This window comes from Scyliorhinus torazame, chromosome X (genome assembly GCF_047496885.1).
Source record: "Scyliorhinus torazame isolate Kashiwa2021f chromosome X, sScyTor2.1, whole genome shotgun sequence".
NCBI classification, from domain to species: domain Eukaryota; kingdom Metazoa; phylum Chordata; class Chondrichthyes; order Carcharhiniformes; family Scyliorhinidae; genus Scyliorhinus; species Scyliorhinus torazame.
This window is the reverse complement of record NC_092738.1, coordinates 3,491,882-3,506,447: the sequence shown is the minus strand read 5'-3', so window position 1 is coordinate 3,506,447 and position 14,566 is coordinate 3,491,882. Positions and strand designations below refer to the sequence as shown.

At 58.8% G+C, this 14,566-nt stretch overlaps 1 protein-coding gene across 1 annotated transcript in view; it reads right to left on the bottom strand.

Moving 5' to 3' along the window:
- Nucleotides 1-14,566, bottom strand: part of LOC140405326 (nck-associated protein 5-like) — a 193,663-nt gene that overhangs the window by 160,521 nt on the left and 18,576 nt on the right. Inside the window, exons 2-3 of the mRNA XM_072493617.1 lie at nt 7,279-7,412; nt 6,420-6,488 (exon numbers count right to left, since the gene is read on the bottom strand). Of these exons, the coding sequence (XP_072349718.1) occupies nt 6,420-6,488; nt 7,279-7,407 (198 nt within the window). The 5' untranslated portion in view covers nt 7,408-7,412. The remainder of the gene's footprint in view (nt 1-6,419; nt 6,489-7,278; nt 7,413-14,566) is intronic.

The window sequence follows — 14,566 nt, the reverse complement described above, 5'->3', positions numbered from 1 at the left end:
AGGGAGAGCAGAGAGAGAGGGAGAGCAGAGAGAAAGGGAGAGCAGAGAGGGAGAGCAGAGAGAGAGAGAGGGAGAGGAGAGAGGGAGGGACACGGAGAGGAGAGAGAGAGGGAGAGGACAGAGGGAGAGCAGAATGAGAGGGAGAGGGAGAGGTGAAGGGAGAATTAGAGGTGAAGAGAGACAGGGAGAGCAGAGAGAGAGAGAAATTGAGACGTGAAGAGAGAGGAGAGCAGAGAGACAGAGAATGGAGATTCAAATACCCACCTCCTCCACCCATCTCCCGGGGTGGTAAGCTGCCAGAGGGAGCAAGCGAGAGAGTGAGAGAGGGGGAGAATAGAGAGCGAGGAGGGGAAGGGGGAGTGGGGGAAAGAGGTAGAGTCAACAAAGGGTTTGTGCTGAGGGAGCTCCGCACTGTGGGAGGGTCGGTGCTGAGGGATCGCCGCACTGTGGGAGGGTCGGTGCTGAGGGAGCGCCGCACTGTGGGAGGGTCAGTGCTGAAGGAGCGCCGCACTGTGGGAGGGTCAGTGCTGAGGGAGTGCCGCACTGTGGGAGTGTCAGTGCTGAGGGAGCTCCGCACTGTGGGAGGGTCAGTGCTGAGGGAGCGCCGCACTGTGGGAGGGTCAGTGCTGAGGGAGTGCCGCACTGTGAGAGGGTCAGTGCTGAGGGAGCGCCGCACTGTGGGAGGGTCAGTGCTGAGGGAGCGCCGCACTGTGGGAGGGTCAGTGCTGAGGGAGCTCCGCACTGTGGGAGGGTCAGTGCTGAGGGAGCGTCGCACTGTGGGAGGGTCGGTGCTGAGGGAGCGCCGCACTGTGGGAGGGTCAGTGCTGAGGGAGCGCCGCACTGTGGGAGGGTCAGTGCTGAGGGAGCGCCGCACTGTGGGAGGGTCAGTGCTGAGGGAGCGCCGCACTGTGGGAGGGTCAGTGCTGAGGGAGCGCCGCACTGTGGGAGGGTCAGTGCTGAGGGAGTGCCGCACTGTGGGAGGGTCAGTGCTGGGGGAGCTCCGCACTGTGGGAGGGTCAGTGCTGAGGGAGGGTCGGTGCTGAGGGAGGGTCAGTGCTGAGGGAGCTCCGCACTGTGGGAGGGTCGGTGCTGAGGGTGCTCCGCACTGTGGGAGCGTCAGTGCTGAGGGAGGGTCGGTGCTGAGGGTGCTCCGCACTATGGGAGGTCAGTGCTGAGGGGGCGCCGCACTGTCGGAGGGTCAGTGCTGAGGGAGCCCCGCACTGTGGGAGGGTCAGTGCTGAGGGAGCTCCGCACTGTGGGAGGGTCAGTGCTGAGGGAGTGCTGCGCTGTGGGAGGGTCGGTGCTGAGGGAGCGCCGCACTGTGGGAGGGTCAGTGCTAAGGGAGCTCCGCACTGTGGGAGGGTCGGTGCTGAGGGAGCGCCGCACTGTGGGAAGGTCAGTGCTGAGAGAGTGCCGCGCTGTGGGAGGGTCGGTGCTGAGGGAGCGCCGCACTGTGGGAGGGTCAGTGCTAAGGGAGCTCCGCACTGTGGGAGGGTCGGTGCTGAGGGAGCGCCGCACTGTGGGAGGGTCAGTGCTGAGGGAGTGCCGCACTGTCGGAGGGTCAGTGCTGAGGGGGCGCCGCACTGTGGAAGGGTCAGTGCTGAGGGAGCACCGCACTGTGGGAGGGTCAGTGCTGAGGGAGTGCCGCACTGGGGGAGGGTCAGTGCTGAGGGAGCTCCGCACTGTGGGAGGGTCGGTGCTGAGGGAGCGCTGCACTGTGGGAGGGTCAGTGCTAAGGGAGCTCCGCACTGTGGGAGGGTCAGTGCTGAGGGGGCGCCGCACTGTGGAAGGGTCAGTGCTGAGGGAGCTCCGCACTGTGGGAGGGTCGGTGCTGAGGGAGCTCCGCACTGTGGGAGGGTCGGTGCTGAGGGAGCGCCGCACTGTGGGAGGGTCAGTGCTGAGGGAGCGCCGCACTGTGGGACGGTCGGTGCTGAGGGAGCTCCGCACTGTGGGAGGGTCAGTGCTGAGGGAGGGCCGCACTGTGGGAGGGTCAGTGCTGAGGGAGCGCCGCACTGTGGGACGGTCGGTGCTGAGGGAGCTCCGCACTGTGGGAGGGTCAGTGCTGAGGGAGCGCCGCACTGTGGGAGGGTAAGTGCTGAGGGAGCACCGCACTGTGGGAGGGTCAGTGCTGAGGGAGCTCCGCACTGTGGGAGGGTCAGTGCTGAGGGAGCGCCGCACTGTGGGAGGGTAAGTGCTGAGGGAGCACCGCACTGTGGGAGGGTCAGTGCTGAGGGAGCTCCGCATTGTGGGAGGGTCAGTGCTGAGGGAGCGCCGCACTGTGGGACGGTCGGTGCTGAGGGAGCTCCGCACTGTGGGAGGGTCAGTGCTGAGGGAGCGCCGCACTGTGGGAGGGTCAGTGCTGAGGGAGCTCCGCACTGTGGGAGGGTCAGTGCTGAGGGAGTGCCGCACTGTGGGAGGGTCAGTGCTGAGGGAGTGCCGCACTGGGGGAGGGTCAGTGCTGAGGGAGCTCCGCACTGTGGGAGGGTCAGTGCTGAGGGAGCACAGCACTGTGGGAGGGTCAGTGCTGAGGGAGTGCCGCACTGTCGGAGGGTCAGTGCTGAGGGGGCGCCGCACTGTGGAAGGGTCAGTGCTGAGGGAGCACCGCACTGTGGGAGGGTCAGTGCTGAGGGAGTGCCGCACTGGGGGAGGGTCAGTGCTGAGGGAGCTCCGCACTGTGGGAGGGTCGGTGCTGAGGGAGCGCCGCACTGTGGGAGGGTCAGTGCTAAGGGAGCTCCGCACTGCGGGAGGGTCAGTGCTGAGGGAGCGCCGCACTGGGGGAGGGTCAGTGCTGAGGGAGCTCCGCACTGTGGGAGGGTCGGTGCTGAGGGAGCGCCGCACTGTGGGAGGGTCAGTGCTGAGGGAGCACAGCACTGTGGGAGGGTCAGTGCTGAGGGAGTGCCGCACTGTCGGAGGGTCAGTGCTGAGGGAGCGCCGCACTGTGGAGGGTCAGTGCTGAGGGAGCGCCACACTATGGGAGGGTCAGTGCTGAGGGAGCTCCGCACTGTGGGAGGGTCAGTGTTGAGGGAGCTCCGCACTGTGGGAGGGTCAGTGCTGAGGGAGCTCCGCACTGTGGGAGGGTCAGTGCTGAGGGAGCTCTGCACTGTGGGAGGGTCAGTGCTGAGGGAGCTCCGCACTGTGGGAGGGTCAGTGCTGAGGGAGCTCCGCACTGTGGGAGGATCAGTGCTGAGGCAGCTCCCCACTGTGGAGGGTCAGTGCTGAGGGAGCGCCGCACTGTGGGAGGGTCAGTGCTGAGGGAGCGCCGCACTGTGGGAGGGTCAGTGCTGAGGGAGCTCCCCACTGTGGAGGGTCAGTGCCGAGGGAGTGCCGCACTGTGGGAGGGTCAGTGCTGAGGGAGCACCGCACTGTGGGAGGGTCAGTGCAGAGGGAGTGCCGCACTGGGGGAGGGTCAATGCTCTGGGAGCTCCGCACAGTGGGAGGGTCGTTGCTGAGGGAGCGCCGCACTGTGGGAGGGTCAGTGCTAAGGGAGCTCCGCACTGTGGGAGGGTCGGTACTAAGGGAGCTCCGCACTGTGGGAGGGTCGGTGCTGAGGGAGCGCCGCACTGTGGGAGGGTCAGTGCTGAGGGAGCACAGCACTGTGGGAGGGTCAGTGCTGAGGGAGTGCTGCACTGTGGGAGGGTCAGTGCTGAGGGAGCGCCGCACTGTGGGAGGGTCAGTGCTGAGGGAGCTCTGCACTGTGGGAGGGTCAGTGCTGAGGGAGCTCCGCACTGTGGGAGGGTCAGTGCTGAGGGAGCTCCGCACTGTGGGAGGGTCAGTGCTGAGGGAGCTCCGCACTGTGGAGGGTCAGTGCTGAGGGAGCGCCGCACTGTGGGAGGGTCAGTGCTGAGGGGGCGCCGCACTGTGGAAGGGTCAGTGCTGAGGGAGCACCGCACTGTGGGAGGGTCAGTGCTGAGGGAGTGCCGCACTGGGGCGGGTCAGTGCTGAGGGAGCGCCGCACTGTGGGAGGGTCAGTGCTGAGGGAGCTCCGCACTGTGGGAGGGTCGATGCTGAGGGAGCGCCGCACTGTGGGAAGGTCAGTGCTAAGGGAGCTCTGCACTGTGGGAGGGTCGGTGCTAAGGGAGCTCCGCACTGTGGGAGGGTCGGTGCTGAGGGAGCGCCGCACTGCGGGAGGGTCAGTGCTGAGGGAGCACAGCACTGTGGGAGGGTCAGTGCTGAGGGAGCTCCGCACTGTGGGAGGGTCAGTGCTGAGGGGGCGCCGCACTGTGGGAGAGTCAGTGCTGAGGGAGCGCCGCACTGTGGGAGGGTCAGTGCTGAGGGAGCGCCGCACTGTGGGAGGGTAGGTGCTGAGGGAGCTCCGCACTGTGGGAGGGTCAGTGCTGAGGGAGCGCCGTACTGTGGGAGGGTCAGTGCTGAGGGAGTGCCGCACTGTGGAAGGGTAGGTGCTGAGGGAGCCCCGCACTGTGGGAGGGTCAGTGCTGAGGGAGCGCCGCACTGTGGGGGGGTCAGTGCTGAGGGAGCGCCGCACTGTGGGAGGGTCAGTGCTGAGGGAGTGTTGCACTGTGGGAGCGTAGGTGCTGAGGGAGCCCCGCACTGTGGGAGGGTCAGTGCTGAGGGAGCGCCGCACTGTGGGAGGGTCAGTGCTGAGGGAGCGCCACACTGTGGGAGGGTCAGTGCTGAGGGAGCTCCGCACTGTGGGAGGGTCGGTGCTGAGGGAGCGCCGCACTGTGGGAGGGTCAGTGCTGAGGGAGTGCCGCACTGTGGGAGGGTCAGTGCTGAGGGAGCACCGCACTGTGGGAGGGTCAGTGCTGAGGGAGCGCCGCACTGTGGGACGGTCGGTGCTGAGGGAGCTCCGCACTGTGGGAGGGTCAGTGCTGAGGGAGCACCGCACTGTGGGAGGGTCAGTGCTGAGGGAGCGCCGCACTGTGGGACGGTCGGTGCTGAGGGAGCTCCGCACTGTGGGAGGGTCAGTGCTGAGGGAGCGCCGCACTGTGGGAGGGTCGGTGCTGAGGGAGCTCCGCACTGTGGGAGGGTCAGTGCTGAGGGAGCGCCGCACTGTGGGAGGGTCAGTGCTGAGGGAGCGCCGCACTGTGGGAGGGTAGGTGCTGAGGGAGCTCCGCACTGTGGGAGGGTCAGTGCTGAGGGAGCGCCGCACTGTGGGAGGGTCAGTGCTGAGGGAGTGCCGCACTGTGGGAGGGTAGGTGCTGAGGGAGCCCCGCACTGTGGGAGGGTCAGTGCTGAGGGAGCGCCGCACTGTGGGGGGGTCAGTGCTGAGGGAGCGCCGCACTGTGGGAGGGTCAGTGCTGAGGGAGTGTTGCACTGTGGGAGGGTAGGTGCTGAGGGAGCCCCGCACTGTGGGAGGGTCAGTGCTGAGGGAGCGCCGCACTGTGGGAGGGTCAGTGCTGAGGGAGCGCCACACTGTGGGAGGGTCAGTGCTGAGGGAGCTCCGCACTGTGGGAGGGTCGGTGCTGAGGGAGCGCCGCACTGTGGGAGGGTCAGTGCTGAGGGAGTGCCGCACTGTGGGAGGGTCAGTGCTGAGGGAGCACCGCACTGTGGGAGGGTCAGTGCTGAGGGAGCGCCGCACTGTGGGACGGTCGGTGCTGAGGGAGCTCCGCACTGTGGGAGGGTCAGTGCTGAGGGAGCACCGCACTGTGGGAGGGTCAGTGCTGAGGGAGCGCCGCACTGTGGGACGGTCGGTGCTGAGGGAGCTCCGCACTGTGGGAGGGTCAGTGCTGAGGGAGCGCCGCACTGTGGGAGGGTCGGTGCTGAGGGAGCTCCGCACTGTGGGAGGGTCAGTGCTGAGGGAGCGCCGCACTGTGGGAGGGTCAGTGCTGAGGGAGCTCCGCACGGTGGGAGGGTCAGTGCTGAGGGAGGTCCGCACTGTGGGAGGGTCAGTGCTGAGGGAGCGCCGCACTGTGGGAGGGTCAGTGCTGAGGGAGCGCCGCACAGTGGGAGGGTCAGTGCTGAGGGAGGTCCGCACTGTGGGAGGGTCAGTGCTGAGGGAGCACCGCACTGTGGGAGGGTCAGTGCTGAGGGAGCTCCGCACTGTGGGAGGGTCAGTGCTGAGGGAGCGCCGCACTGTGGGAGGGTCAGTGCTGAGGGAGCTCCGCACTGTGGGAGGGTCAGTGCTGAGGGAGCTCCGCACAGCGGGAGGGTCAGTGCTGAGGGAGCTCCGCACAGTGGGAGGGTCAGTGCTGAGGGAGCTCCGCACAGTGGGAGGGTCAGTGCTGAGGGAGCTCCGCACAGCGGGAGGGTCAGTGCTGAGGGAGCTCCGCACAGTGGGAGGGTCAGTGCTGAGGGAGCTCCGCACAGTGGGAGGGTCAGTGCTGAGGGAGCTCCGCACAGTGGGAGGGTCTCCCTCTCCTCGCCACTGAGCACCGTCAGCCTGAACCCCTGCAATTTGTGCTGAATATGGAGGTGCTGATCGAGCTGGTGGAGGAGGGAGAGGGATTTTACACACTCACTTCGTCCAGGCAGTGTTCGTACGCTTCACGTTGGCTGTCGTTCGCCAAGGCCAGTGCAATATTTTCGTCCTGTAACCAGAGGGCAGAAACATTTCAGTCTACTCCCCGTGGTTCGAGTCCCACATTCTCCCCCACTCCCCATGGGAGCGAGTCCCACATTCTCCCCCACTCCCCGTGGGAGCGAGTCCCACATTCTCCCCCACTCCCCGTGGGAGCGAGTCCCACATTCTCCCCACTCCCCGTGGTAGCGAGTCCCACATTCTCCCCACTCCCCGCGGGAGCGAGCCCCATATTCTCCCCCACTCCCCATGGGAGCGAGTCCCACATTCTCCCCCACTCCCCGTGGTAGCGAGTCCCACATTCTCCCCACTCCCCGCGGGAGCGAGTCCCACATTCTCCCCTCTCCCCGTGGTAGCGAGTCCAACATTCTCCCCACTCCCCGTGGTAGCGAGTCCCACATTCTCCCCCACACACCGTGGGAGCGAGTCCCACATTCTCCCCCACTCCCCGCGGGAGCGAGTCCCACATTCTCCCCCACTCCCCGCGGGAGCGAGTCTCACATTCTCCCCCACTCCCCGCGGGAGCGAGTCCCACATTCTCCCCCACTCCCCGTGGGAGCGAGTCCCACATTCTCCCTCACTCCCCGCGGGAGCGAGTCCCACATTCTCCCCACTCCCTGTGGGAGCGAGTCCCACATTCTCCCCACTCCCCGTGGGAGCGAGTCCCACATTCTCCCCACTCCCTGTGGGAGCGAGTCCCACATTCTCCCCACTCCCCGTGGGAGCGAGTCCCACATTTTCCCCACTCCCCGCGGGAGCGAGTCCCACATTCTCCCCCACTCCCCGTGAGGACCTATTACCTCCAGCGCCCGTAGTTTGTCCAGAAGTTCAGGGCATCGATCGTCACCTCGACCCTCCATCGTCTCCTGCTCCCCAATAACATCCTGCTGCTGGGTCGGTGTCGTCACGGGCAACAGCCTCTCACCCATCGTACCTGCATCGTAAAGGACCTGGTCAGGGGGCAGGTCCCACTGCGATCTCCTCTCAACGTAACATTAAACATGTGATGGGGAGTGGGTCTCCACGACACATCGCAAAACACACGTTCTGAGGGGAATTGCTGCTACGATCTCTCCCCGATACACCGTAAATCACACAGCCACGAGGGAATCACCGCTACGATCCCTCCCCGACACATCGTAAATCTTACAGTCACAAGGGAATCGCTGCTACGATCTCTGCCTGACACATTGTAAATCACACAGTCACGAGGGAATCACAGCTATGATCCCTCCCCGACACATCGTAAATCTTACAGTCACAAGGGAATCGCTGCTACGATCTCTGCCTGACACATTGTAAATCACACAGTCACGAGGGAATCACAGCTATGATCCCTCCCCGACACATCGTAAATCACAGTCACAGGGAACCGCTGCTACGATCTCGCCCCGACCCATCATAAACCATGCAGTTACAGGGAATCGCTGCTGCAATCTCTCCCCACACACCCACACACATCACAAACCACAGTCGCAGGGGAATCGCTGCTACGATCTATCCTCGACACATCGTAAATCACACAGTCACAGGGGATTCGCTGCTATGATCTCTCCTTGATGCACATCGTAAATCACAGTCACAGATGAATCGCCGCTACGATCACTCCCCACATACATCGTAAATCAGTCACGGGGAGAATTGTTGCTGCGATCTCTCCCCGACACATTGTTAATCACACAGTCACGGGGAGAATCACTGTTTTGATCTCTACCCACACATGTCTTAAATCACAGTCATGGGGCAATTGCTGCTACGATCTCTACCCACACACGTCATAAATCACAGTCACAGGGGAATCGCCGCTACGATCTATCCCCGACACATCGTAGATCACACAGTCATAGGTCAGCACGGGGGCGCAGTGGTTAGCACTGCTGCATCACGGCGCCGAGGACCCGGGTTCGATCCCGGCCCTGGGTCACTGTCCGTGTGGAGTTTGCACATTCTCCCCGTGTCTGCGTGAGTCTCACCCCCACAACCCAAAGATGTGCAGGGTAGGTGGACTGGCCACGCTAAATTGCCCCGAGATGGGGTTACAGTGATAGGCTGTGGGCGGGGGTAGGGTGCTCTTTCTGAGGGGCGGAGAAAACTCGATGGGCCGAATGGACTCCTTCGGCACTGTAGGGATTCTACGATGCAACAGCCGGGGCGGGGGGGGGGGGGGGGGGTGACTACCGCTACAATCACTCCTCGATACATCGTAAAATGCACAGTCATGGGAAGGACTGCAAACAAATCTCTGAGCTGACTGGCTGATTTACGATCTGTTGGGGTTAGAATCCACCCCCCCCCCCCCCCCCCGCCCCGCCCCGGCCCCTCTGCTCCCTGCTGTCCACCACTCAAGTGGGTGTCAAAAGTCCCGGGCACACCATTGGCTGGAGGGTAGAGGGGCGTCAACCCAGGGCCCACGCCTGTCCCTCAACCAATGGGGACAGTGTCGAGGGAGCTTTACTCTGTATCTAACCCCGTGCTGTACCTGTCCTGGGAGTGTTTGATGGGGACAGTGTAGAGGGAGCTTTACTCTGTATCTAACCCCGTGCTGTACCTGTCCTGGGAGTGTTTGATGGGGACAGTGTCGAGGGAGCTTTACTCTGTATCTAACCCCGTGCTGTACCTGTCCTGGGAGTGTTTGATGGGGACAGTGTCGAGGGAGCTTTACTCTGTATCTAACCCCGTGCTGTACCTGTCCTGGGAGTGTTTGAAGGGGACAGTGCAGAGGGAGATTTACTCTGTATCTAACCCCGTGCTGTACCTGTCCTGGGAGTGTTTGTAGGGGCCAGTGTAGAGGGAGCTTTACTCTCTATCTAACCCCGTGCTGCACCTGTCCTGGGAGTGTTTGATGGGGACAGTGTAGAGGGAGCTTTACTCTGTATCTAACCCCGTGCTGTACCTGTCCTGGGAGTGTTTGATGAGGACAGTGCAGAGGGAGCTTTACTCTGTATCTAACCCCGTGCTGTACCTGTCCTGGGAGTGTTTGATGGGGACAGTGTAGAGGGAGCTTTACTCTGTATCTAACCCCGTGCTGTACCTGTCCTGGGAGTGTTTGATGGGGACAGTGTAGAGGGAGCTTTACTCTGTATCTAACCCCGTGCTGTACCTGTCCTGGGTGTGTTTGATGGGGACAGTGTAGAGGGAGCTTTACTCTGTGTCTAACCCCGTGCTGTACCTGACCTGGGACTGTTTGATGGGGACAGTGTAGAGGGAGCTTTACTCTGTATCTAACCCCGTGCTGTACCTGTCCTGGGAGTGTTTGATGGGGAGAGTGTAGAGGGAGCTTCACTCTGTATCTAACCCGTGCTATACCTGTCCTGGGAGTATTTGATGGGGAGAGTGTAGAGGGAGCTTTACTCTGTATCTAACCCCGTGCTGTACCTGTCCTGGGAGTGTTTGATGGGGACAGTGTAGAGAGAGCTATACTCTATATCTAACCTCATGCTGTACCTGTGCAGGGAGTGTTTGATGGGAACAGGGTAGAGGGAGCTTTACTCTATATCTATCCCCGTGCTGTACCTGTCCTGGGAGTGTTTGATGGGGAGAGTGTAGAGGGAGCTTTACTCTGTATCTAACCCCGTGCTGTACCTGTCCTGGGAGTGTTTGATGGGGACAGTGTAGAGAGAGCTATACTCTATATCTAACCTCATGCTGTACCTGTGCAGGGAGTGTTTGATGGGAACAGGGTAGAGGGAGCTTTACTCTATATCTATCCCCGTGCTGTACCTGTCCTGGGAGTGTTTGATGGGGAGAGTGTAGAGGGAGCTTTACTCTGTATCTAACCCCGTGCTGTACCTGTCCTGGGTGTTTTTGATGGGGACAGTGTAGAGGGTGCTTTACTCTGTGTCTAACCCGGTGCTGTACCTGTCCTGGGAGTGTTGAATGGGGACAGTGTAGAGGGAGCCTTACTCTGTATCTAACCCGGTGCTGTACCTGTCCTGGGAGTGTTTGGTGGGGAGAGTGTAGAGGAAGCTTCACTCTGTATCTAACCCCGTGCTGTACCTGTCCTGGGAGTGTTTGATGGGGACAGTGTAGAACATAGAACATAGAACAATACAGCGCAGTACAGGCCCTTCAGCCCACGATGTTGCACCGAAACAAAAGCCATCTAACCTACACTGTGCCATTATCATCCATATGTTTATCCAATAAAATTTTAAATGCCCTCAATGTTGGCGAGTTCACTACTGTAGCAGGTAGGGCATTCCACGGCCTCACTACTCTTTGCGTAAAGAACCTACCTCTGACCTCTGTCCTATATCTATTACCCCTCAGTTTAAAGTTATGTTCCCTCGTGCCAGCCATTTCCATCCGCGGGAGAAGGCCCTCACTGTCCACCCTATCCAACCCCCTGATCATTTTGTATGCCTCTATTAAGTCTCCTCTTAACCTTCTTCTCTCCAACGAAAACAGCCTCAAGTCCATCAGCCTTTCCTCATAAGATTTTCCCTCCATACCAGGCAACATCCTGGTAAATCTCCTCTGCACCCGCTCCAAAGCCTCCTATAATGCGGTGACCAGAACTGTACGCAATACTCCAAATGCGGCCGTACCAGAGTTCTGTACAGCTGCAACATGACCTCCCGACTCCGGAATTCAATCCCTCTACCAATAAAGGCCAACACTCCATAGGCCTTCTTCACAACCCTATCAACCTGGGTGGCAACTTTCAGGGATCTATGTACATGGACACCTAGATCCCTCTGCTCATCCACACTTTCAAGAACTTTACCATTAGCCAAATATTCCGCATTCCTGTTATTCCTTCCAAAGTGAATCACCTCACACTTCTCTACATTAAACTCCATTTGCCACCTCTCAGCCCAGCTCTGCAGCTTATCTATATCCCTCTGTAACCTGCTACATCCTTCCACACTATCGACAACACCACCGACTTTAGTATCGTCTGCAAATTTACTCACCCACCCTTCTGCGCCTTCCTCTAGGTCATTGGTAAAAATGACAAACAGCAACGGCCCCAGAACAGATCCTTGTGGTACTCCACTTGTGACTGTACTCCATTCTGAACATTTCCCATCAACCACCACCCTCTGTCTTCTTTCAGCTAGCCAATTTCTGATCCACATCTCTAAATCACCCTCAATCCCCAGCCTCCGTATTTTCTGCAATAGCCTACCGTGGGGAACCTTATCAAACGCTTTACTGAAATCCATATACACCACATCAACTGCTCTACCCTCGTCTACCTGTTCAGTCACCTCCTCAAAGAACTCGAGAGGTTTGTGAGGCATGACCTACCCTTCACAAAGCCATGCTGACTATCCCTGATCATATTATTCCTATCTAGATGATTATAAATCTTGTCTCTTATAATCCCCTCCAAGACTTTACCCACTACAGACGTGAGGCTCACCAGTCTATAGTTGCCGGGGTTGTCTCTGCTCCCCTTTTTGAACAAAGGGACCACATTTAATGTCCTCCAGTCCTCTGGCACTATTCCTGTAGCCAATGATGACATAAAAATCAAAGCCAAAGGTCCAGCAATCTCTTCCCTGGCCTCCCAGAGAATCCTAGGATAAATCCCATCAGGACCCGGGGACTTATCTATTTTCAGCCTGTCCAGAATTGCCAACACCTCTTCCCTCCGTACCTCAATGCCATCTATTCTATTAGCCTGGGGCTCAGCATTCTCCTCCACAACATTATCTTTTTCCTGAGTGAATACTGACGAAAAATATTCATTTAGTATCTCGCCTATCTCTTCAGACACCACACACAATTTCCCATCCCTGTCCTTGACTGGTCCTACTCTTTCCCTAGTCATTCGCTTATTCCTGACATACCTATAGAAAGCTTTTGGGTTTTCCTTGATCCTTCCTGGCAAATACTTCTCATGTCCCCTCCTTGCTCGTCTTAGCTCTCTCTTTAGATCCTTCCTCGCTACCTTGTAACTATCCATCGCCCCAACTGAAACTTCACACCTCATCTTCACATAGGCCTCCTTCTTCCTCTTAACAAGAGATTCCACTTCCTTGGTAAACCACGGTTCCCTCGCTCGACGCCTTCCTCCCTGCCTGACTGGTACATACTTATGTAGAGGGAGCTTTACTCTGTATCTCACCCCGTGCTGTACCTGTCCTGGGAGTGTTTGATGGGGACAGTGGAGAGGGAGCTTTACTCTGTATCTAACCCCGTGCTGTTTCTGTCCTGGGAGTGTTTGATGGGGACAGTGGAGAGGGAGCCTTACTATGTATCTAACCCCGTGCTGTACCTGTCCTGGGAGTGTATGAAGGGGGACAGTGTAGAGGGAGCTTAACTCTGTATCTAACCCCGTGCTGTACCTGTCCTGGGAGTGTTTGATGGGGTCAGTGTAGAGGGAACTTTAGTCTGTATCTAACCCCGTGCTGTACCTGTCCTTGGAGTGTTTGATGGGGACAGTGTAGAGGGATCTTTACTCTGTATCTAACCCCGTGCTGGACCTGTCCTGGGAGTGTTTGATGGGGACAGTGTAGAGGGAGCTTTACTCTGTATCTAACCCGGTGCTGTAACTGTCCTGTGGGTGTTTGATGGGGACAGTGTAGAGGGAACTTTACTCTGTATCTAACCCCGTGCTGTACCTGTCCTGGGAGTGTTTGATGGGGATAGTGTAGAGGGAGCTTTACTCTGTCTCTAACCCGTGCTGTACCTGTCCTTGGAGTGTTTGATGGGGACAGTGTAGAGGGAGCTTTACTCTGTATCTAACCCGTGCTGTACCTGTCCTGGGAGTGTTTGATGGGGACAGTGTAGAGGGAGCTTTACTCTGTATCAAACCCGGTGCTGTAACTGTCCTGTGGGTGTTTGATGGGGACAGTGTAGAGGGAGATTTACTCTGTATCTAAAACCGTGCTGTACCTGTCCTGGGAGTGTTTGATGGGGACATTGCAGAGGGAGCTTTACTCTGTATCTAACCCGGTGCTGTACCTGTCCTGGGAGTGTTTGATGGGGACAGTGTAAAGGGAGCTTTACTCTGTATCTAACCCCGTGCTGTACCTGTACTGGGAGTGTTTGATGTGGACAGTGTAGAGGGAGCATTACTCTGTATCGAAACCCGTGCTGTACCTGTCCTGGGAGTGTTTGATGGGGACATTGCAGAGGGAGCTTTACTCTGTATCTAACCCCGTGCTGTACCTGTCCTGGGAGTGTTTGATGGGGACAGTGTAGACGGAGCTTTACTCTGTATCTAACCCTGTGCTGTAACTGTCCTGTGGGTGTTTGATGGGGACAGTGTAGAGGGAACTTTACTCTGCAACTAACCCTGTGCTGTACCTGTCCTGGGAGTGTTTGATGGGGACAGTGTAGAGGGAGCTTTACTCTGTATATAACCCCGTGCTGTACCTGTCCTGGGAGTGTTTGATGGGGACAGTGTAGAGGGAACATTACTCTGTATCTAACCCCGTACTGTACCTGTCCTAGGAGTGTGTGATGGGGACAGTGTAGAGGGAGCTTTACTCTGTATCTAACCCTGTGCTGTACCCGTCCTGGGAGTGTTTGATGGGGACAGTGTAGAGGGAGCTTTAATCTGTGTCTAACCCCGTGCTGTACCTGTCCTGGGAGTGTTTGATGGGGACAGTGTAGAGGGAGCTTTACTCTGTATCGAACCCCGTGCTGTACCTGTCCTGGGAGTGTTTGATGGGGACAGTGAAGAGGGAGCTTTACTCTGTATCTAACCCCCTGCTGTACCTGTCCTGGGAGTGTTTGATGGGGACAGTGTAGAGGGAGCTTTCCTCTGTATCTAACCCCGTGCTGTACCTGTCCTGGGAGTGTTTGATGGGCACAGTGCAGAGGGAGATTTACTCTGTATCTAAAACCGTGCTGTACCTGTCCTGGGAGTGTTTGATGGGGACAGTGTAGAGGGAGCTTAACTCTGTATCTAACCCCGTGCTGTACCTGTCCTGGGAGTGTTTGATGGGGACAGTGTAGAGGGAGCTTTACTCTGTATCTAACCCCGTGCTGTACCTGTCCTGGGAGTGTTTGATGGGGTCAGTGTAGAGGGAACTTTACTCTGTATCTAACCCCGTGCTGTACCTGTCCTTGGAGTGTTTGATGGGGACAGTGTGGAGGGAGCTTTACTCTGTATCTAACCCCGTGCTATAC